This window comes from Dipodomys merriami, unplaced genomic scaffold (assembly GCF_024711535.1).
Source record: "Dipodomys merriami isolate MVZ:Mamm:240054 unplaced genomic scaffold, mDipMer1.0.p SCAF_400, whole genome shotgun sequence".
NCBI lineage: Eukaryota > Metazoa > Chordata > Mammalia > Rodentia > Heteromyidae > Dipodomys > Dipodomys merriami.
Genome location: NW_027205605.1, coordinates 901,154 through 923,979, shown reverse-complemented (window position 1 = coordinate 923,979; position 22,826 = coordinate 901,154). Strand labels below are relative to the sequence as shown.

At 43.3% G+C, this 22,826-nt stretch overlaps 2 protein-coding genes and 1 long non-coding RNA gene across 3 annotated transcripts in view; 2 read left to right on the top strand and 1 right to left on the bottom strand.

Moving 5' to 3' along the window:
• Positions 1–22,826, bottom strand: part of LOC138806583 (uncharacterized) — a 54,241-nt gene that overhangs the window by 8,749 nt on the left and 22,666 nt on the right. The window contains exons 2-3 of the long non-coding RNA XR_011365930.1: positions 11,476–11,557; positions 1,381–1,462 (exon numbers count right to left, since the gene is read on the bottom strand). This is a non-coding gene — a long non-coding RNA (uncharacterized lncRNA). The remainder of the gene's footprint in view (positions 1–1,380; positions 1,463–11,475; positions 11,558–22,826) is intronic.
• LOC138806579 (disintegrin and metalloproteinase domain-containing protein 1b-like) lies at positions 180–9,178 on the top strand. The gene is made up of 2 exons (XM_069992005.1): positions 180–441; positions 4,788–9,178. Exon 2 carries the CDS (start codon positions 5,347–5,349, stop codon positions 7,804–7,806), a length of 2,460 nt encoding a protein of 819 aa, XP_069848106.1. The 5' UTR covers positions 180–441; positions 4,788–5,346; the 3' UTR covers positions 7,807–9,178.
• On the top strand, positions 10,259–18,162 carry LOC138806577 (disintegrin and metalloproteinase domain-containing protein 1b-like). Its single transcript, XM_069992004.1, has 2 exons — positions 10,259–10,536; positions 14,883–18,162. Exon 2 carries the CDS (start codon positions 15,442–15,444, stop codon positions 18,025–18,027), a length of 2,586 nt encoding a protein of 861 aa, XP_069848105.1. The 5' UTR covers positions 10,259–10,536; positions 14,883–15,441; the 3' UTR covers positions 18,028–18,162.

Genomic DNA, 22,826 nt, shown 5'->3' with positions numbered 1-22,826 from the left:
CCACAGCACCACTTCCGGTTTTCTGGTGGCTTATTGGTGATAAGTCTCATGGTCTTTCCTGTCCTGGATGGCTTTGATCCATGATCCTCAGATCTCAGCCTCCTTAGTAACTAGGATCATAAGCGTGAGCCACCGATGCCCTGTTGCTCTGATCATTTTTTAGATGGGGTCTTGCTCGTTTTCCCAGGGCAACCTGCACGGTGGTGCTATTGTTTCCTACCATAGCTGGAATGGAAGCTGCTGATCACCTTGCCTAAAAAAAGCATAGCTACCAGATGCAAAGATTCTTAAAAACTTTCCCCCTGGGCTGGCCTGAAATAATAATCTGGCTGGATTTAACAAACAAACAAACAAATAAAACTAGATCGTGCTATGGAGCCTAGGGTGCCCACTGAATTTCATGATCATCCTGCATTACCCTCCTGAGTGCAAGAACTACAGGTATGTAGTCTGTGCCTTTGGATAATTCACTTATATTCTGAGTATCTGCCTCTCTTTTTCTCTTCCTCCCTCTTACTCCTGCTCTCACTCTGCTTCTCTTCCTCCTCTTCTTTCTCTATCTCCTTCTCTTTACGCAAAGATAAGATTTATTTATGATTCATGGGATTCTTGGGATGTGCCCTGGCACATCACTGCATGCAAGATCAAATGTAATGTCAAATCTAAAGCCAGAAAGGAGAACAATCATTCAGTTCCCAAAGGAACATTCACAGCTTAACTATGACACTTTCCCTTGAGTTTATGAGTATTAAATTAGTGTTGTTGAAACAATATGTTGAGGATGTATAGACTATCTTGTGATTTCTTTTAATGTATCTATAAATAGCATCATGGAACAGTTTTTATATCTCCCATTTTATGGCCATACTTTTTTTTTCTTTTTCTTTTTTGCTGGTCTTGGGATTTGAACACAGGGCCTGGATGCTGTTCCTGAGCCTCTTTGTGCTCATGTGTAGCACTCTACCACTTGGCCCACAGTGCCACCTCTGGCTATTTCTGAGTAGTTTATTGGAGATAAAACTCTCACGTACTTTCTTGCCTGGGCTGGTTTGAACCACGTTCATCAGATCTCAGCCTCTTGAGTAACTAGGATTACAGGTGTGAGCCACTGGTGCTTGGCAGCCTTATACATTTAATAAGACAAATGTGTTCATGGAACCTCCAGCCCACATCTTGTACTTATCTCTAAATAAAACCTATTCTTATTGTCAAGTAGAGTTTTAGTGTCCATGTTTCTTAAGTCACATTTGAGAACTCATCTCAATTTCAGATGTGATCTCTCACCAACTGGTACATAAAATTCCAGAAGACTCAATACTGGCATTCATCGTCTGTCAACCCTTTCACATACCCTTAGAAAGTAATCAAATTTGGACTTACCCAGATTATGTTAATGAAATAAGCTTTGGAGTTGGGCCTGCTTCCTTCTCATCAGATTGGACTGCTTGTTTTGCCATTTGGGCTGGACATGGAAAATGAGAATATAGAGACATTATTGGCCTGACGCATAACAGTGAAGGTATAGAGAGAGAACAAAAGAAAGAAGAAACTGGTGGTTGACGGAGAATATTGCTGCCTGCCCTGATAGTGGCATTAGTTAAATTTGAGACAATAGTTACTTGAGGAAGAGTTACTTGAAATTATCATAGCTTAAATTTGAGACATAGTTACTTGAGAAAGAGTTACTTGAAATTAAAATAGCTGTCTAGTTTGAATAAATCTACATTGATAAAAGTGTCAAAAGCAGGGCTGGGAAGTTGGCTCAGTGGTAGAGTGCTTGTCTTGCATGCCTGAAGCCCTGGGTTCCATTCCTCAGCACCACATAAGCAAAAAGAAAAAAGCCGGAAGTGGCGCTGTGGCTCAAGTGGTAGAGCGATAGCCTTGAGCTGAATTGCTGAGGAACAGCACCCAGGCCCAGAGTTCAGGCCCCACGACCGGACCCAAAAAAAAAGTGTCAAAAGCAACAGTGCTGCCCCAGCATGGCTGCTTTCACACTGGACCATGTTCACTCCATAGGGGCTAAGTGCTTCTCAACAAATGCCAGGTACCTGAAGACTGGCTGGCCATGGCAGGTACATGTTAGATAAATCACAGATCACTTTGCAGGATTAGATTACTAATATATAAAAATTGTATACTACCTCTCAGAATAAAATATTCAAAGAGTTTCCTAGTTTTCATGTCCGTTACACATCATGTTAAACAATCCAAAAAAAAAAAAGGAGGGGGGGAAACTAGTAAAGCAGATGGAAGAATAACTTCAGAGAAGTAAAGTGATGTGTTGAATTACTCTCAGGGAATACAGCAAACTGAACTTCTAACTGAAGCTCAGTGTTTCTAACCATCCATTAGATGACACAGATTATGATTTTCACAGGCCCTTTCTTCATAATAATAGAACTATAGTGGAAGTTCAAAGAATACCTTTTTTTTGGGGGGGGGGGGTTGCTGATCCTGGGGCTTGAAACTCAGGGATTGGCCATTGTCCCTGAGTTTCATTTTGCTCAAGGCTAGCACTCTCCCACTTGACCCACTGTTCCACTCCTGGCTTTTTTGGTATTTAGTTGGAAATAAAGGGTCTCACAGACTTTTCCTGTCCAGGCTGGCTTTAAACTGTGATCTTCAGATCTCAGCCTCTTGAGTAGATAGGATTATAAGAATGAGCCACTGGCACCCAGCCTATAGAATTCTAGTATTTAATAGATGAGACTCAAGGAACTGTTGAACAATGTCACATGGGCCAGTAGCAAAGAATTTTGGGCCATCCGATTTTAAGATCAGTTTTCAGCCTGGTATTTTTGCTATAAAAGAGGTGATTATTATCTGCTTCTGGGTGTGGTTATGATAGAAGAGGAAATTTTATTATAATTATATTTTTAAGTTATAAAGGAGAATGTTCTTCAATTATTGAACTTGATCTTTTTACCCCAACAAAAGAATTAACATAATTGGTCCTGATTATTTTGATATGATACAGGGAAACACCCATCAATATTTGACAATTGCCAAACTTCAAGTTGAAGAGGCTTTGCTCTTACAGAAACAAGAGGAAAAGATATCCAGTGGAAAATCATTTAACCTTTAAAAATGTTTCTGTGTGTGCCAGTACTAGGGCTGGAACTCAGGGGCTGGGTGGTGCCTCTGAGGTTTTATAAAAGGTTGAGCTCTAGTGAAGCCACAGCATCATTTCCAGTTTTTAAATGGAGAGAAGTTTCACTTTCCACCCCAGGCTGGCTTTGAACCATGTTCCTCAGATCTCAGCCTCCTGAATAGCTAGAATTACAGCTGTGAGCCACCAGTGCCAGCAATGGTATAATTTTTTTTTTTTTTTTTTTGGTACGATCATGGGGTCTGAACTCTGGGCCTGGGCGCTGTCCCTCAGCTCTTCAGCTCAAGGCTAGCGCTCTACCACTTGAGCCATAGCACCACTTCCAGCTTTTTACTTTTTGCTTATGTGGTGCTGGGGAATCGAACCCAGGGCCTCAGGCATGCAAGGCAAGCACTCTACCACTGAGCCACCTTCCCAGCCCAATGGTATAATTTTTAAATGGGTTTCTGACATACCAATATGAATAAATATTCTTACTAGAAGCAAATAATAGCTATACAAAAATGAAGTATTGAGAAGAAATATCAGATCTTATAGAAGCATCCCATTCTATAGTGAAGTAGACAGGGCATTTCTCCATTATTCAAACACTCCCTTGTAATCATGCCTTGATTTTTTTAGGTCTGAGATTGGGACTCAAACATGGTACCTTCCACTTTACCCCACCCATATCTTGAATTTAAAGGTTGTAGACTGGAAATATTTGACTTCATATAAAGTTATATACATGTAAGGTAAAATGAAGTACAGTCTCATTTTAGGTATCCTTAAATACACAGAAGTTATCGGTAGACAAGGTTTCTTTTGCTTTGTAAATTTAGTGCTAGATACAGTGAGGAATTATTATTATTATCAACATCAAATCCAATCCTAGTATTCAGGAGGCTGAGGCAGGATAATTACCATTTGAAGGATAGCCTGGGCTATATTATATAACGTTTGAGTTGGCTAAACTTGATGACATTTTGAGACCCTGTCTCAAAAGACTAAGTGTGAGCCTGAGAATATGGCTTAGTGGTAGAGTGCTTGTCTATCATACATGAAGCCCTGGTTTCCATTCCTCAGTATTACATAAACAGAAAAAGCTGGAAGTAGCATTGTGGCTCAATTGGTAGAGTGCTAGACTTGAGCACAGAGAGGCTAAGGGACAGTACCCAGGCCCTGAGTTCAAGCTACAGGACTGACAAAACACAAACAAAAAACAAAAAAACAAACAAAAAAAACCCCACCCAGGGCTGAAGTTGTAGATTACTGGTAGAGGGCCTGCCTCTAGGGAAAACACCCATAGGTTGATCCTCACAACTATAAACAACAAACAAGTACACAGAAAAACAACGTCTGAGCCACAAAAATTACAGCCCACTATTGAAACTGAAACAGGAGTATTGTTATGTTTTTTTTTACAAACCCTATGCTGATTATCTTGATTAAGAAGACCTGATTAACTAGAGTTCACTTTTACTCTAATCTCTGTTTTAATGTTGAGGCAGTTGAGAGGAACTTAACTTTGACCAGGTCTCATATCCTTACCTGCTGAAAATAAGATCACACAACACTATGTCTGCTTTAGGAAAATGTCTTGGCAGAGAGGAATTACTTTTCACAAGATAGAAAGTCCTAAATCCATTTACTAAAAACAAAGAATAGTGATAAAAACTTGGACTATCATGATTTTCAGGGAGAGAAAAATACCAAATCACTGACTAAGGAGGACTGAACAGAGAAACATCATCCAGAAACCTGTAGACAAGAGGAAGAGGCAGTGGGCAACAGAGAACACTGTCCTGCTCAGAGATCCCCAGAGAATCTGTATCCCCTCCCCCAGGGCCACTTGCCAGAATGTTGGATTTGAAAGAATGAGCAGATTAACGGCTATCAGGAGCAGTGTGGCCTGGACAAAACAAAGTGAAATCAGAGATACTGTACTGCTGAACCACACCAAGCTTTCTACCTGGTTCATCTCTCCATGAACATAAAAAGAAACTTAGCCAGGGAACGTCAAACTGTGGCTGTTGAAAGGAACTCCTGTCTGCTGACTACTACTGAAGGCCAGGTAAGAAACAAGAATAGGAAAAGACACAGCCTGAAGGCCGTGCTTAAGTGTTGGTCAGCAACTGCCCACAAGGAGCCAGCACACCTCCGGGGATAGTACCCGCGTCTCAGAAGAGCTTGTCAGGCAACGTGCTGCTGATGGACACAGGCCTGGCGTTTGCCTGATCAACTGATTCCTTTGGGCCATGTCAGTGGTGACATCACCGAGAGTCTCAGCCTCCATCTTGCCTTCTCTGTGCAAAAGGCAAGTGACCCTAGAAGCAGTGGAGGTAATGTTTCAGACTTGGGCTCCCCAGACAAAGGGACTGAGGCCGGAACTTGCGCCAGGACATCGGTGTGCCAGGCTGGCAGCCATGTTGCTCCTGGGGGTAATTCTTCTCCCAAGCATGCACTGTGACCTGGAATCGGTACACGGCTCTTCCCATGAAATAGTCATCCCAGAGCAGCTGACAGTCAAGAGAGGTGAAGGTCTGGTCCAAACCGCATCGTACATGCTGTTCATACAAGGCCAGAAGCAGCTGGTTCACCTGAAGGTGAAGACAGACTACTTTGTGAGCGGCTTTCCCGTCTACAGTTACCAACGTGGTGTCCTGGAGCAAGCAGTGCCTTGGATCTCACAGGACTGCCACTATGAAGGCTACATAGAAGGAGTGCCACATTCTTTTGTTTCTGTCAACACCTGTTCAGGCCTCAGGGGCATCCTGATTAAGGAGGAGGCGTCCTACCGCATTGAGCCCATGCCCTCTTCCCAAAGGTTCGAACATGTCTTGTACGCCACGGCACATCAAGCCCCAGCCTCCTGTCGTGTGGCTTCCACACACAGCCAAGTGCTGCCCACTGGCCGGCAGCAAGAGAGCAGGGAGCCTCATCACCTCCAGGGGCTGTCCTACTTGTGGTCACACACCAAGTATGTGGAGATGTTTGTGGTGGTCAACTACCAGAGGTTCCAGATGTGGGGCAGTAACATCAATGACACGGTCCAGGGAGTACTGGACATCATTGCTCTGGCCAACAGCTTCACCGGGGGACTCAATACAAAGGTGGTGCTGGCTGGGGTGGAGATCTGGACCGAGGGGGACCTGGTAGAGGTCCCGGTGGACCTGCAGGTGGCACTCAGGAATTTCAACAGCTGGCGGCGAGACAAGCTCCTCCACCGTGTGAGGCACGATGTTGCCCACATGATCGTTGGGCATCATCCCGGACAGAGCATGGGCCAGGCATTTCTCGATGGTGCCTGTTCGAGTGGTTTTGCGGCGGCTGTGGAATCCTTCCATCACAAAGATGTCCTCCTCTTTGCAGCACTCATGGTCCATGAGCTCGGGCACAACCTGGGCATTCAGCATGACCACTCAGCCTGCTCTTGTAAAGGCAAGCACTTTTGCCTCATGCATGAAAACATCACCCAAGGAAGTGTCTTCAGCAACTGCAGCTCTGACTCCTTCTACCGTTTCCTTCTCAGACACAAAGGGGCTTGTCTGTTTAACAAGCCACAGCGCAGAAGCCGCAGGCACAGGAGTGCTAGGTGTGGAAACGGTGTGATAGAGGAGTTGGAGGAGTGTGACTGTGGGGATTCATGTGAACAGAATCAGTGCTGTGACACAAACTGTCACCTGAAGAAAAATGCAAAGTGTAGTAATGAACCATGCTGTTCTAGCTGTCAATTTCGAAAAAAGGGATTTCTGTGTCGTGCTCTTATGGGGTTGTGTGACCTCCCAGAATACTGTGATGGTGCTTCAGCAACGTGTCCTGCAGACAGGTATATGGAAGACGGATCCGTGTGTAATAAGAATTTCTATTGTCGTGGTGGTCGTTGCATGGACTATAATGGTCAGTGTACCTTTGTTTTTGGGAACACATCAAGATCTGCCTCAAAGGAATTATACATTAAAATGAACAGGAGAGGTGATCGATTTGGGCACTGTGGCCGTGTCCCTGGGCCTCCAGAAAGCTATATAAAATGTTCAGAAGAGAATGTGCAATGTGGAAAACTTGTATGTGTGGGTATTACTGTAATGCCAAAAATCACAGCCAGTCAAACACTCATTCAGATTCCTTATGGGCAGGCATTCTATTGGAGCATGGATGGATTTCAAAATACAGGTGTCCGCGATGAAGGAGATGTCTGGCTAGGTACTCTTTGTGGTAGAAAGAAAACTTGTCAAAATTATAATTGTATTCATACCAACATAATCAGGCCTACGTGCAATGTAGAGAAAATGTGTAATTCAAAAGGAGTTTGCAATGATTTGAAGCATTGCCATTGTTTAGTAGGCAGTGCCCCTCCAGACTGCAAAGATAGAGGAAATGGTGGGAGTGTGGACAGTGGCCCACCTGCAAATCCAAAAGAAAGCCTAGAACTTGCACAAAATGCCATGCAAAGAACCAATGTGGTGCAAAACCTTAAATTAGTAGTACTAATTACAGTAATGACACTAGCTATAATAGGCCTAACAGTTGGCCTCGTCTACATTATTAAAGGTGGGGAAAGAGAAGTAGTAGAACCAGAAGAGGAAAAGGAGGAAGAAACTTATCCAGAGACCCCCAAAGAGGTTCCAGAAGCCCCTACAGAGATCCCTGAAGAGATTCCTCCAGAAGAGGTGCCATCAGAAGAATCATTTAAAGAACTGCCACCAGAAGTGAATTAGAGTTAGAACAGGACGAATTAGAGTTAGAACAGGACGAAATATGAAGCTCATCATATCCAGCTCCTCAGGCACCATGCCACACTGAGAAGGCTGGGGAAACAGATGAACCTAGTATTTCTGACTGGAAGCTCTACAGACTAAAAGTATACTAATGTGGCAGGAGTGATTCCTCTATTTTAATTATTCATTTAGTAAAGACATGCTTATTAGCATATCAAATGCCTTAGTACATTTACTTTTTCATACTTCATTTGAACTCATCACATATATTTTAAATATCAATGTCCTTGTCACTATGGACTACTGCTATAAGTCCATGTATCTTGTTTGACATATAGTAATATACATTTCTGAATTTATGACTACTACGAAGATTCTTTTATTCAGGTTAACAACTACCCATCATATAAGGGCAATTTTCATGTGATTTGACTATTCTAATGTAACTTCTAACTTTGTATTCATGAAGCAAGAAGTTTTTAAATCTAAAGTAAATAAAATGTAATACACTAGATTACTAGACATGTATTCAGGGACCATGTAGACTTTTTTGAGGCCATTGAGTTTTGCAGCGCTGTTGGAGGGGTTATGGCTGATAAGGAAGAAGACCCTAACTGTTATCTAGGTTAACACGCTAGCACTAGAAGTGGCGCTGTATCTCAAGTGGTAGAGCACTCATTGTGAGCTGAAGAGCTGAGGGACAGAATTCAGGCCCAGAGTTCAAGCCCCACGACTGCCAAAAAAAAAAAAAAAGAAGAAGAAGAAGAAGCTAGCTCTGAGCCAGATGTGTGTGCACACAACTGTAATCCCAGCTACTTAGGCAGTGAAGACAGGAGGACCAGGAGTTTGAGGTCAGCCAGGCAAAATTAGCCAGACCCTCTTAAAGGATGTAGTTTAGGTGGTCAAAGCCCTGGATTCACCATAGTACTCAAAACAAAAAAATAAATAAACAAAGACATGTCAGCATTAAGCCGGGGACTGTAGTGCATGTACCTAACACCAGCACTCAGGGGGCTATGGTCAACATACATAAGTGATAATCTATCTCAAAACAACAAAAAGAAAAATAAGCCAACACTGGAGGTATGTGGTATGTGTTATGTGACAGATGTATATTTCCAGGTGCTCCCTACAGTCATGTTCTCTTTTTATTCAAAACATGTTCTTACAAGACAGCCTCTGTCTCCTTTCACTTTTACTGGCTAGTGATGAATTGCACACCCCTAAGTATCTCATAGCCAATGAACATCACCTAGCGTTAGGTAACTATTTTAAACCAATTTTATAATACTTATTATAACTAAGTTATCATACTTAACAGGGCTGAGAAAATGCATGGAATTAAAATGTTTCTTATTTTCTGTTTTAGAAAGTGTCTATTTGCATTCATATCCTGTGAGAGACCGTCAGGTGGCCCCTCTCCAGTGCAGGCTACAGAGCTCTGGAGGCGGGAGCTACTTCTCTGGGGGGAGGGCACAGAGCAAACGTATTATTCATACTGCTCATTCTGTGCCAGGAACAGGTGTCAATAAGCATTTGACTTTCATTGTCTTCACTGAAAACTCAGGTTGTCTTCATTTCAATCTCATGTAGCTCAGTGGTAGAGTGCTTACATGAAACCTGAGTGCTTCCCAGCACCACCTCCAAACCAAATCAAAACACATCAGACCAAACCAAAGGAAACCTCTCAGTTTCCCAAGGAAACTTCTCTTTGCTACTCAAGCACACAGACATCACAGAGGTTGCTCTTGGCCTAGACAATAACTGCTGAAGTCTACAATCCTTTTGCAGGTGTGACTGAATCTATGCTCTCCAGTACCTGATGAGCCTTTCCCTTCAGTAGAAAAGAGAAGATGCTGATACAGTTTTCTTGCCCAAAACATGTCTGCTTTCTCAGTGGCTGCTAAAACAAAGGCCTTACAAGTGAACACTGTCCTCAAGAACCTACCGAATTGTGTAGTCATGAGAATCACAAAGTATCCTTTCCCCAACTAGAGCTGGACTGCATTGAGTGGCAAGCTAGGAACATCATTCAGTTCTGTAGAACCAGCTGACCAAGATGGTCAACACCTGCTAAACAACTGGATGCTTTAAGCAAAGCTAACATTAAAAAGAGAGGCAAGCCAAGCACCAGTGGCTCATGCCTATAATCTTAGCTCCTCAGGAGGCTGAGATTTGAAGATCATGGTTGGGGGGCATCTCAGTCAAGAAACTGTGTGGGGACTAAACTCTGGGCCTGGGCGCTGTCCCTCAGCTCTTCAGCTCAAGGAGAGCGCTCTACCACTTGAGCCACAGCACCACTTCCGGTTTTCTGGTGGCTTATTGGTGATAAGTCTCATGGTCTTTCCTGTCCTGGATGGCTTTGATCCATGATCCTCAGATCTCAGCCTCCTTAGTAACTAGGATCATAAGCGTGAGCCACCGATGCCCTGTTGCTCTGATCATTTTTTAGATGGGGTCTTGCTCGTTTTCCCAGGGCAACCTGCACGGTGGTGCTATTGTTTCCTACCATAGCTGGAATGGAAGCTGCTGATCACCTTGCCTAAAAAAAGCATAGCTACCAGATGCAAAGATTCTTAAAAACTTTCCCCCTGGGCTGGCCTGAAATAATAATCTGGCTGGATTTAACAAACAAACAAACAAATAAAACTAGATCGTGCTATGGAGCCTAGGGTGCCCACTGAATTTCATGATCATCCTGCATTACCCTCCTGAGTGCAAGAACTACAGGTATGTAGTCTGTGCCTTTGGATAATTCACTTATATTCTGAGTATCTGCCTCTCTTTTTCTCTTCCTCCCTCTTACTCCTGCTCTCACTCTGCTTCTCTTCCTCCTCTTCTTTCTCTATCTCCTTCTCTTTACGCAAAGATAAGATTTATTTATGATTCATGGGATTCTTGGGATGTGCCCTGGCACATCACTGCATGCAAGATCAAATGTAATGTCAAATCTAAAGCCAGAAAGGAGAACAATCATTCAGTTCCCAAAGGAACATTCACAGCTTAACTATGACACTTTCCCTTGAGTTTATGAGTATTAAATTAGTGTTGTTGAAACAATATGTTGAGGATGTATAGACTATCTTGTGATTTCTTTTAATGTATCTATAAATAGCATCATGGAACAGTTTTTATATCTCCCATTTTATGGCCATACTTTTTTTTTCTTTTTCTTTTTTGCTGGTCTTGGGATTTGAACACAGGGCCTGGATGCTGTTCCTGAGCCTCTTTGTGCTCATGTGTAGCACTCTACCACTTGGCCCACAGTGCCACCTCTGGCTATTTCTGAGTAGTTTATTGGAGATAAAACTCTCACGTACTTTCTTGCCTGGGCTGGTTTGAACCACGTTCATCAGATCTCAGCCTCTTGAGTAACTAGGATTACAGGTGTGAGCCACTGGTGCTTGGCAGCCTTATACATTTAATAAGACAAATGTGTTCATGGAACCTCCAGCCCACATCTTGTACTTATCTCTAAATAAAACCTATTCTTATTGTCAAGTAGAGTTTTAGTGTCCATGTTTCTTAAGTCACATTTGAGAACTCATCTCAATTTCAGATGTGATCTCTCACCAACTGGTACATAAAATTCCAGAAGACTCAATACTGGCATTCATCGTCTGTCAACCCTTTCACATACCCTTAGAAAGTAATCAAATTTGGACTTACCCAGATTATGTTAATGAAATAAGCTTTGGAGTTGGGCCTGCTTCCTTCTCATCAGATTGGACTGCTTGTTTTGCCATTTGGGCTGGACATGGAAAATGAGAATATAGAGACATTATTGGCCTGACGCATAACAGTGAAGGTATAGAGAGAGAACAAAAGAAAGAAGAAACTGGTGGTTGACGGAGAATATTGCTGCCTGCCCTGATAGTGGCATTAGTTAAATTTGAGACAATAGTTACTTGAGGAAGAGTTACTTGAAATTATCATAGCTTAAATTTGAGACATAGTTACTTGAGAAAGAGTTACTTGAAATTAAAATAGCTGTCTAGTTTGAATAAATCTACATTGATAAAAGTGTCAAAAGCAGGGCTGGGAAGTTGGCTCAGTGGTAGAGTGCTTGTCTTGCATGCCTGAAGCCCTGGGTTCCATTCCTCAGCACCACATAAGCAAAAAGAAAAAAGCCGGAAGTGGCGCTGTGGCTCAAGTGGTAGAGCGATAGCCTTGAGCTGAATTGCTGAGGAACAGCACCCAGGCCCAGAGTTCAGGCCCCACGACCGGACCCAAAAAAAAAGTGTCAAAAGCAACAGTGCTGCCCCAGCATGGCTGCTTTCACACTGGACCATGTTCACTCCATAGGGGCTAAGTGCTTCTCAACAAATGCCAGGTACCTGAAGACTGGCTGGCCATGGCAGGTACATGTTAGATAAATCACAGATCACTTTGCAGGATTAGATTACTAATATATAAAAATTGTATACTACCTCTCAGAATAAAATATTCAAAGAGTTTCCTAGTTTTCATGTCCGTTACACATCATGTTAAACAATCCAAAAAAAAAAAAGGAGGGGGGGAAACTAGTAAAGCAGATGGAAGAATAACTTCAGAGAAGTAAAGTGATGTGTTGAATTACTCTCAGGGAATACAGCAAACTGAACTTCTAACTGAAGCTCAGTGTTTCTAACCATCCATTAGATGACACAGATTATGATTTTCACAGGCCCTTTCTTCATAATAATAGAACTATAGTAGAAGTTCAAAGAATACCTTTTTTTTTGGGGGGGGGGGTTGCTGATCCTGGGGCTTGAAACTCAGGGATTGGCCATTGTCCCTGAGTTTCATTTTGCTCAAGGCTAGCACTCTCCCACTTGACCCACTGTTCCACTCCTGGCTTTTTTGGTATTTAGTTGGAAATAAAGGGTCTCACAGACTTTTCCTGTCCAGGCTGGCTTTAAACTGTGATCTTCAGATCTCAGCCTCTTGAGTAGATAGGATTATAAGAATGAGCCACTGGCACCCAGCCTATAGAAAATTCTAGTATTTAATAGATGAGACTCAAGGAACTGTTGAACAATGTCACATGGGCCAGTAGCAAAGAATTTTGGGCCATCCGATTTTAAGATCAGTTTTCAGCCTGGTATTTTTGCTATAAAAGAGGTGATTATTATCTGCTTCTGGGTGTGGTTATGATAGAAGAGGAAATTTTATTATAATTATATTTTTAAGTTATAAAGGAGAATGTTCTTCAATTATTGAACTTGATCTTTTTACCCCAACAAAAGAATTAACATAATTGGTCCTGATTATTTTGATATGATACAGGGAAACACCCATCAATATTTGACAATTGCCAAACTTCAAGTTGAAGAGGCTTTGCTCTTACAGAAACAAGAGGAAAAGATATCCAGTGGAAAATCATTTAACCTTTAAAAATGTTTCTGTGTGTGCCAGTACTAGGGCTGGAACTCAGGGGCTGGGTGGTGCCTCTGAGGTTTTATAAAAGGTTGAGCTCTAGTGAAGCCACAGCATCATTTCCAGTTTTTAAATGGAGAGAAGTTTCACTTTCCACCCCAGGCTGGCTTTGAACCATGTTCCTCAGATCTCAGCCTCCTGAATAGCTAGAATTACAGCTGTGAGCCACCAGTGCCAGCAATGGTATAATTTTTTTTTTTTTTTTTTTGGTACGATCATGGGGTCTGAACTCTGGGCCTGGGCGCTGTCCCTCAGCTCTTCAGCTCAAGGCTAGCGCTCTACCACTTGAGCCATAGCACCACTTCCAGCTTTTTACTTTTTGCTTATGTGGTGCTGGGGAATCGAACCCAGGGCCTCAGGCATGCAAGGCAAGCACTCTACCACTGAGCCACCTTCCCAGCCCAATGGTATAATTTTTAAATGGGTTTCTGACATACCAATATGAATAAATATTCTTACTAGAAGCAAATAATAGCTATACAAAAATGAAGTATTGAGAAGAAATATCAGATCTTATAGAAGCATCCCATTCTATAGTGAAGTAGACAGGGCATTTCTCCATTATTCAAACACTCCCTTGTAATCATGCCTTGATTTTTTTAGGTCTGAGATTGGGACTCAAACATGGTACCTTCCACTTTACCCCACCCATATCTTGAATTTAAAGGTTGTAGACTGGAAATATTTGACTTCATATAAAGTTATATACATGTAAGGTAAAATGAAGTACAGTCTCATTTTAGGTATCCTTAAATACACAGAAGTTATCGGTAGACAAGGTTTCTTTTGCTTTGTAAATTTAGTGCTAGATACAGTGAGGAATTATTATTATTATCAACATCAAATCCAATCCTAGTATTCAGGAGGCTGAGGCAGGATAATTACCATTTGAAGGATAGCCTGGGCTATATTATATAACGTTTGAGTTGGCTAAACTTGATGACATTTTGAGACCCTGTCTCAAAAGACTAAGTGTGAGCCTGAGAATATGGCTTAGTGGTAGAGTGCTTGTCTATCATACATGAAGCCCTGGTTTCCATTCCTCAGTATTACATAAACAGAAAAAGCTGGAAGTAGCATTGTGGCTCAATTGGTAGAGTGCTAGACTTGAGCAGAGAGGCTAAGGGACAGTACCCAGGCCCTGAGTTCAAGCTACAGGACTGACAAAACACAAACAAAAAACAAAAAAACAAACAAAAAAAACCCCACCCAGGGCTGAAGTTGTAGATTACTGGTAGAGGGCCTGCCTCTAGGGAAAACACCCATAGGTTGATCCTCACAACTATAAACAACAAACAAGTACACAGAAAAACAACGTCTGAGCCACAAAAATTACAGCCCACTATTGAAACTGAAACAGGAGTATTGTTATGTTTTTTTTTACAAACCCTATGCTGATTATCTTGATTAAGAAGACCTGATTAACTAGAGTTCACTTTTACTCTAATCTCTGTTTTAATGTTGAGGCAGTTGAGAGGAACTTAACTTTGACCAGGTCTCATATCCTTACCTGCTGAAAATAAGATCACACAACACTATGTCTGCTTTAGGAAAATGTCTTGGCAGAGAGGAATTACTTTTCACAAGATAGAAAGTCCTAAATCCATTTACTAAAAACAAAGAATAGTGATAAAAACTTGGACTATCATGATTTTCAGGGAGAGAAAAATACCAAATCACTGACTAAGGAGGACTGAACAGAGAAACATCATCCAGAAACCTGTAGACAAGAGGAAGAGGCAGTGGGCAACAGAGAACACTGTCCTGCTCAGAGATCCCCAGAGAATCTGTATCCCCTCCCCCAGGGCCACTTGCCAGAATGTTGGATTTGAAAGAATGAGCAGATTAACGGCTATCAGGAGCAGTGTGGCCTGGACAAAACAAAGTGAAATCAGAGATACTGTACTGCTGAACCACACCAAGCTTTCTACCTGGTTCATCTCTCCATGAACATAAAAAGAAACTTAGCCAGGGAACGTCAAACTGTGGCTGTTGAAAGGAACTCCTGTCTGGTGACTACTACTGAAGGCCAGGTAAGAAACAAGAATAGGAAAAGACACAGCCTGAAGGCCGTGCTTAAGTGTTGGTCAGCAACTGCCCACAAGGAGCCAGCACACCTCCGGGGATAGTACCCGCGTCTCAGAAGAGCTTGTCAGGCAACGTGCTGCTGATGGACACAGGCCTGGCGTTTGCCTGATCAACTGATTCCTTTGGGCCATGTCAGTGGTGACATCACCGAGAGTCTCAGCCTCCATCTTGCCTTCTCTGTGCAAAAGGCAAGTGACCCTAGAAGCAGTGGAGGTAATGTTTCAGACTTGGGCTCCCCAGACAAAGGGACTGAGGCCGGAACTTGCGCCAGGACATCGGTGTGCCAGGCTGGCAGCCATGTTGCTCCTGGGGGTAATTCTTCTCCCAAGCATGCACTGTGACCTGGAATCGGTACACGGCTCTTCCCATGAAATAGTCATCCCAGAGCAGCTGACAGTCAAGAGAGGTGAAGGTCTGGTCCAAACCGCATCGTACATGCTGTTCATACAAGGCCAGAAGCAGCTGGTTCACCTGAAGGTGAAGACAGACTACTTTGTGAGCGGCTTTCCCGTCTACAGTTACCAACGTGGTGTCCTGGAGCAAGCAGTGCCTTGGATCTCACAGGACTGCCACTATGAAGGCTACATAGAAGGAGTGCCACATTCTTTTGTTTCTGTCAACACCTGTTCAGGCCTCAGGGGCATCCTGATTAAGGAGGAGGCGTCCTACCGCATTGAGCCCATGCCCTCTTCCCAAAGGTTCGAACATGTCTTGTACGCCACGGCACATCAAGCCCCAGCCTCCTGTCGTGTGGCTTCCACACACAGCCAAGTGCTGCCCACTGGCCGGCAGCAAGAGAGCAGGGAGCCTCATCACCTCCAGGGGCTGTCCTACTTGTGGTCACACACCAAGTATGTGGAGATGTTTGTGGTGGTCAACTACCAGAGGTTCCAGATGTGGGGCAGTAACATCAATGACACGGTCCAGGGAGTACTGGACATCATTGCTCTGGCCAACAGCTTCACCGGGGGACTCAATACAAAGGTGGTGCTGGCTGGGGTGGAGATCTGGACCGAGGGGGACCTGGTAGAGGTCCCGGTGGACCTGCAGGTGGCACTCAGGAATTTCAACAGCTGGCGGCGAGACAAGCTCCTCCACCGTGTGAGGCACGATGTTGCCCACATGATCGTTGGGCATCATCCCGGACAGAGCATGGGCCAGGCATTTCTCGATGGTGCCTGTTCGAGTGGTTTTGCGGCGGCTGTGGAATCCTTCCATCACAAAGATGTCCTCCTCTTTGCAGCACTCATGGTCCATGAGCTCGGGCACAACCTGGGCATTCAGCATGACCACTCAGCCTGCTCTTGTAAAGGCAAGCACTTTTGCCTCATGCATGAAAACATCACCCAAGGAAGTGTCTTCAGCAACTGCAGCTCTGACTCCTTCTACCGTTTCCTTCTCGGACACAAAGGGGCTTGTCTGTTTAACAAGCCACAGCGCAGAAGCCGCAGGCACAGGAGTGCTAGGTGTGGAAACGGTGTGATAGAGGAGTTGGAGGAGTGTGACTGTGGGGATTCATGTGAACAGAATCAGTGCTGTGACACAAACTGTCACCTGAAGAAAAATGCAAAGTGTAGTAATGAACCATGCTGTTCTAAATGTCAATTTCGAAAAAAGGGATTCCTGTGTCGTAATGTTAATGGTGTGTGTGACCTCCCAGAGTATTGTACTGGTATGTCCGCAGGATGTCCTGCAGACAGGTATATGCAAGATGGCACTAAGTGTCATGAAAATTTTTACTGTCTTGGTGCTCAATGCATGGATCCTAGCAGTCAGTGTGCACATATTTTTGGGTTTAGGTCCATATCTGGTCCAAAAGATTGTTATAAGCATGTGAACCGCCTAGGGACACGATTTGGAAACTGTGGTCGTTCCTCTGAATCTCAAAATAACTATGTAAAGTGTTCAGATCAGAATATACAGTGTGGGAAACTTGTGTGTACAAGAATTACTCTCCTACCACAAATGAAACCCCGCCATACATTTATACAGATGCCCTTTGGAAATGACTGGTGCTGGAGCATGGATGCCTTTCAGCAAGAAGATATCCCCGATGACGGAGATGTGTGGGGTGGCACTATTTGTGGCGCAAATAAATCTTGCCAGGATTTCAAATGTGCTGATGATCCTGTGATAAAGATTCCCTGTAATTCAGAGGAACTATGTAATGGGAAAGGTGTTTGCAATGATTTAGGGAATTGCCACTGTCAGCCTGGCTTTTCACCCCCTGACTGCAAAAATGAAGGAAATGGTGGTAGTGTGGACAGCGGTCCACCTGGTAATCTAAAAGAGGAAGGTGCCGGATTTGACCAAAATCCTGTTAAGAAGGATGATTCAATTCTAAACATAAAATTATTATTATTGAATATAATTTTTGGAATATTAGTAATAGGTATCATTATTTGCTTCATCTACGTTGTTAAAGGAGCAGAGACTGACAAAGAAAGTCATTCAGAGACTACTGAACAGGCTTCAGAAGAAGCCTTGCCAAAAGAGGAGCAATTAGAAGAGTCATATGCAGAGCCACCACCAGAAACAGCAGAGGATAAAGAAGAATTAGATGAAGAAGAAGAGTCATATGCAGAAACCCCACCAGAAATGACAGAAAAAGAAGAAGCAGAGGAAGAAGAAGAAGAAGAAGAAGAAGAAGAAGAAGAAGAAGAAGAAGAAGAAGAAGAAGAAGAAGAAGAAGAAGAAGAAGAGGATGAAAACTGAAGCTAAATACATCCACCTCCTCAAGTACCATGTGACAATGAGAAGCCTGGGATAACAGGTTAGGTGGGAACAGGTGGGACTAGTCTCTCTCACTGGAAGCTCTACAGACTATGAATATACCCATGTGGCTGAGGAAATTCCACTACTTTTATTATTCATTTAGTAAATGAGTGTTTATTACCATATCAAATGTCTTAGTATGTTTGCTTTTTCATATTTCACTTGGAGTCATCACATGTATCCATAGATATTAACATCCTTTTCACTTTTCGAAAATGGTTTTCAGGACATACACTCTTTTATGTCACTTGTTTGACAGTCAAATGCAGGAAATACTTTTATATGATTGACTGTTGTAATTTAATCTCTAAATTTAATGAAGCAAAAAGGTTTTTTTGTTTTGTTTTGGTGACAGTCCTAGTGCTTGAACTCAGAGCCCCTGCTTGAAGTGAGAGTCACTGCCTCTTAACTGTTTTGTTAAGTGGAGCCTCAGCTCCACTTCTAGTTTATTTTGTGGATAAATGGTATAAGAGTCTCACGGAGTTTTTTGGCTAGACTGGCTTTAAATCATAATCCTTAGACCTTGGCCTTTTGAGGAGCTAGGATTACAGGCATGAGCCCACCAGTGCCTAGAAAGCAAAAAGTTGTCACTTTTTTTTTTTTTTTTTGTAGTGAGGCTTGAAGTCAAGGCCTGGGAGCTGTCCCTGAGCTCTTTTTCCTCCAGTCTAGTGCTCTATCACATTCAGCCACAGAGCCACTTCTGATTTTCTGCTGGTTTAATTGGGGATCAGAGTCTCATGGAGAGCTAAGAATGTAGCTTAGTGGTAGAGGGCTTGCCTAGCATGCATGAAACCCTGGGTTCAATTCCTTAGTACCACATAAACAGAAAAAGCCAGAAGTGGAGTTGTGGCTCAAGTTTTAGAGCACTAGCCTTGAATACAGAGATGCTCAGGGACAAAGCCTAGGCCCTGAGTTCAAGCCCCAGGACTGGCAAACAAAACAAAACAAAAACGAAAAGAGATTCTCATGGCCTTTACTTCCTGGGCTGGCTTCAAATGGCAATCCTCAGATCTCAGACTCCTGAGTAGCTAGGATTATAAGTGTGAGCCACTGGCACCCAGATTAATGTTCTTTTTTTTTTTTTTTTTTAATAGAAAACATGTTCTTACAAGACAGCCTCTGTCTCCTTTCACTTTTACTGGCTAGTGATGAATTGCACACCCCTAAGTATCTCATAGCCAATGAACATCACCTAGCGTTAGGTAACTATTTTAAACCAATTTTATAATACTTATTATAACTAAGTTATCATACTTAACAGGGCTGAGAAAATGCATGGAATTAAAATGTTTCTTATTTTCTGTTTTAGAAAGTGTCTATTTGCATTCATATCCTGTGAGAGACCGTCAGGTGGCCCCTCTCCAGTGCAGGCTACAGAGCTCTGGAGGCGGGAGCTACTTCTCTGGGGGGAGGGCACAGAGCAAACGTATTATTCATACTGCTCATTCTGTGCCAGGAACAGGTGTCAATAAGCATTTGACTTTCATTGTCTTCACTGAAAACTCAGGTTGTCTTCATTTCAATCTCATGTAGCTCAGTGGTAGAGTGCTTACATGAAACCTGAGTGCTTCCCAGCACCACCTCCAAACCAAATCAAAACACATCAGACCAAATCAAAGGAAACCTCTCAGTTTCCCAAGGAAACTTCTCTTTGCTACTCAAGCACACAGACATCACAGAGGTTGCTCTTGGCCTAGACAATAACTGCTGAAGTCTACAATCCTTTTGCAGGTGTGACTGAATCTATGCTCTCCAGTACCTGATGAGCCTTTCCCTTCAGTAGAAAAGAGAAGATGCTGATACAGTTTTCTTGCCCAAAACATGTCTGCTTTCTCAGTGGCTGCTAAAACAAAGGCCTTACAAGTGAACACTGTCCTCAAGAACCTACCGAATTGTGTAGTCATGAGAATCACAAAGTATCCTTTCCCCAACTAGAGCTGGACTGCATTGAGTGGCAAGCTAGGAACATCATTCAGTTCTGTAGAACAAGCTGACCAAGATGGTCAACACCTGCTAAACAACTGGATGCTTTAAGCAAAGCTAACATTAAAAAGAGAGGCAAGCCAAGCACCAGTGGCTCATGCCTATAATCTTAGCTCCTCAGGAGGCTGAGATTTGAAGATCATGGTTGGAAGGCATCTCAGTCAAGAAACTGTGTGAGGACTGGGGAAGGTGGATCAGTGGAAGAGCGCTTGCCTTGCATGCATGAGGCCCTGGGTTCGATTCCTCAGCACCACATACGTAGAAAAAGTCAGAAATAGCTCAAGTGGTAGAGTGTTAGCCTTGAGCTGAAGAGCTGAGGAACAGAGCCCAGGCCCAGAGTTCAGGCCTCATGACCAACCAAAAAAAAAGAAAAAGAAATCACTGAAATAAAGTATGAATTAAAAAAAAAAAAAAGAAACTGTATGAGACTCTTATTTCCAATTCACCACGAAAAAGCTAGAAGTAGAGCTATGGTTCAAATGGCAGACTTGTTAACCCTGAGCAGGAAAACTCAGGGATAGAATACAGGCCCTGAAATTCAACCCCAGGATCAGCATAAAAAGAAAGTAAGAAATACTGTCTCCATTTCTTCCCCTCAGCATTTCCTCTCTGCCCCCCCCCCCCCCGCCCCGGACTGGCTGTAGCTCTCCCCGTTCTTGTTCTCACAAACACTGTGAAACTAGTACATAGCTTTCTATATTCTTTTCTGGGCATCCATTTTTATATAGGCATTTTAGACTCATCCTTTTAGGAAAGAAATCCATATTTCCATTTCTTTGAATCTGTTTTCTCTCTCTAGTGGCAAGCTCATCAAGTCGTACTTCTAAATTAATTCTTTTCCATGACTAGTATTTCATGACTTGTTAAGAATTTTTGTTATTTCTTCCATTTTCGCATCTCCTCAAGATTTTAATTTTGGTTTTAGCAATTACAAATAGAAGACCAATGAAACCACACAAATCAAAATATAGTCCATGTAGGAGTTTCTCCTGGACCCTCTAGTTCTTTTGTCCTGCCTGCTTGTTATTACGTCCCATTGCTCTCAACCCACACAATCCGGCTGACCCACAGGACAATGACAGTCATCATGTTCAGGAAACACAGACCAGGTAAGAAGACCACCAAATGTCCTACTTCAGTCAATCCTTTTTTCCCTGAGTTAATTTGAGTTTTGAGCTGCCTGTGTCCCACTTGTTATGGAAGACAATAATCTCACAGTTGAAATGTGTCACTGTCAGCAGTAAATCATGCTAAGGGGCTGATGGGAGCCCCTCCCTCTGTTTCATGGCCTTGCAGAGGCTGGCTCAACAGGATGCCATTCTGTGGAAGGAAATTATTATTATTATTATTTTGGGTCCGGTCGTGGGGCCTAAACTCTGGGCCTGGGTGCTGTCCCTCAGCTCTTCAGCTCAAGGCTAGCGCTCTACCACTTGAACCACAGCGCCACTTCTGGCTTTTTTCTTTTTGCTTATGTGGTGCTGAGGAATCGAACCCAGGGCCTCGAGCATGCAAGGCAAGCGCTCTACCACTGAGCCACCTTCCCAGCCCGTGTGGAAGGAAATTATTAACATCTGTCCCCAGACACCTGATTAAGGGCTAGAGATTAAGGGTTCTTTAAGTCTGTTCAACTTTCTGCCCCTTCAAAATACTGTCCAAAGCCCAGAACTGGTGGCTCCTGTGTGTAAGCCCAGCTACTTAGGAGGCTGAGGTCTGAAGATCTGGGTTCAAAGCCAGCCTGGGCAGGAAAGTCTCTGAGACTCTTTTTTTTTTTTTTTGTCGGTCGTGGGGCTTGAACTCTGGGCCTGGGCGCTGTCCCTCAGCTCTTCAGCTCAAGGCGAGCGCTCTACCACTTGAGCTACAGCGCCACTTCCGGTTTTCTGGTGGTTTATTGGAGATAGGAGTCTCACGATCTCTCCTGCCCGGGCTGGCTTTGAACCGCGATCCTCAGATCTCAGCCTCCTGAGTAGCTAGGATTACAGGCGTGAGCCACCAGCGCCCAGCTTGAGACTCTTTTTTTAATGGTCAGTCATGAAGCCTGAACTCTGGGCCTGGGCACTGTCCCTAAACTCTTCAGCTCAAGGCTAGTGCTCTACCACTTGAACCACAGGGCCACCTCCGGCTTTTTTGGCTTATATGGTATTGAGGAATCAAACCCAGGGCTTAATGCATGCAAGGCAAGCACTCTACCACTGAGCTACCTTCCCAGCTCTGAGACTCTCATCTTCAGTTCACCTCCAGAAAACTGGAAGTGGAGCTGTGGCTCAAAGTGGTAGAACACAAGCATTGAGCACAAAAGCCCAGCGATAGCACCTAAGCTCTGTGTTCAGGCCCAATCACCACCAAAAAAAGAAAACAAAACCACTCTCCAAATAAACTCTAAACTGCAAATAGAGACACGGCACGTCCCATCCACTGACCAGCTGAGGGTTATTAACAGAGGTTAGTCATAGCATCTGGACTTTGAAGTTAATAGTGACTCAAATTTGAATCTTTACCTTTCAAAATTTTTTTTCTTTTTTTGGTTGTGGGCTTGAACTCTGGGCGTGGCAGCTGTCTCCCATCTCTTCAGCTCAAGGCTAGTGCTATACTATTTGAGCCACAGTCCCACTTCCAGCTTTTTGTTTATGTGGTGCTGAGGAATAGAATACAGGGCCTTATGCATGCATTCTACCACTGAGCCACCTTCCTAGCCCCAATTGTGTGTGTGTGTGTGTGTGTGTGTGTGACTTTCTGTCTTTTGGAGATGCAGTGCTGAG

Excerpts from the sequence above, each read along its gene's own strand:
- LOC138806577 (XM_069992004.1), top strand. The coding sequence starts at position 15,442 with ATGTCAGTGGTGACATCACCGAGAGTCTCAGCCTCCATCTTGCCTTCT.
- LOC138806579 (XM_069992005.1), top strand. The coding sequence starts at position 5,347 with ATGTCAGTGGTGACATCACCGAGAGTCTCAGCCTCCATCTTGCCTTCT.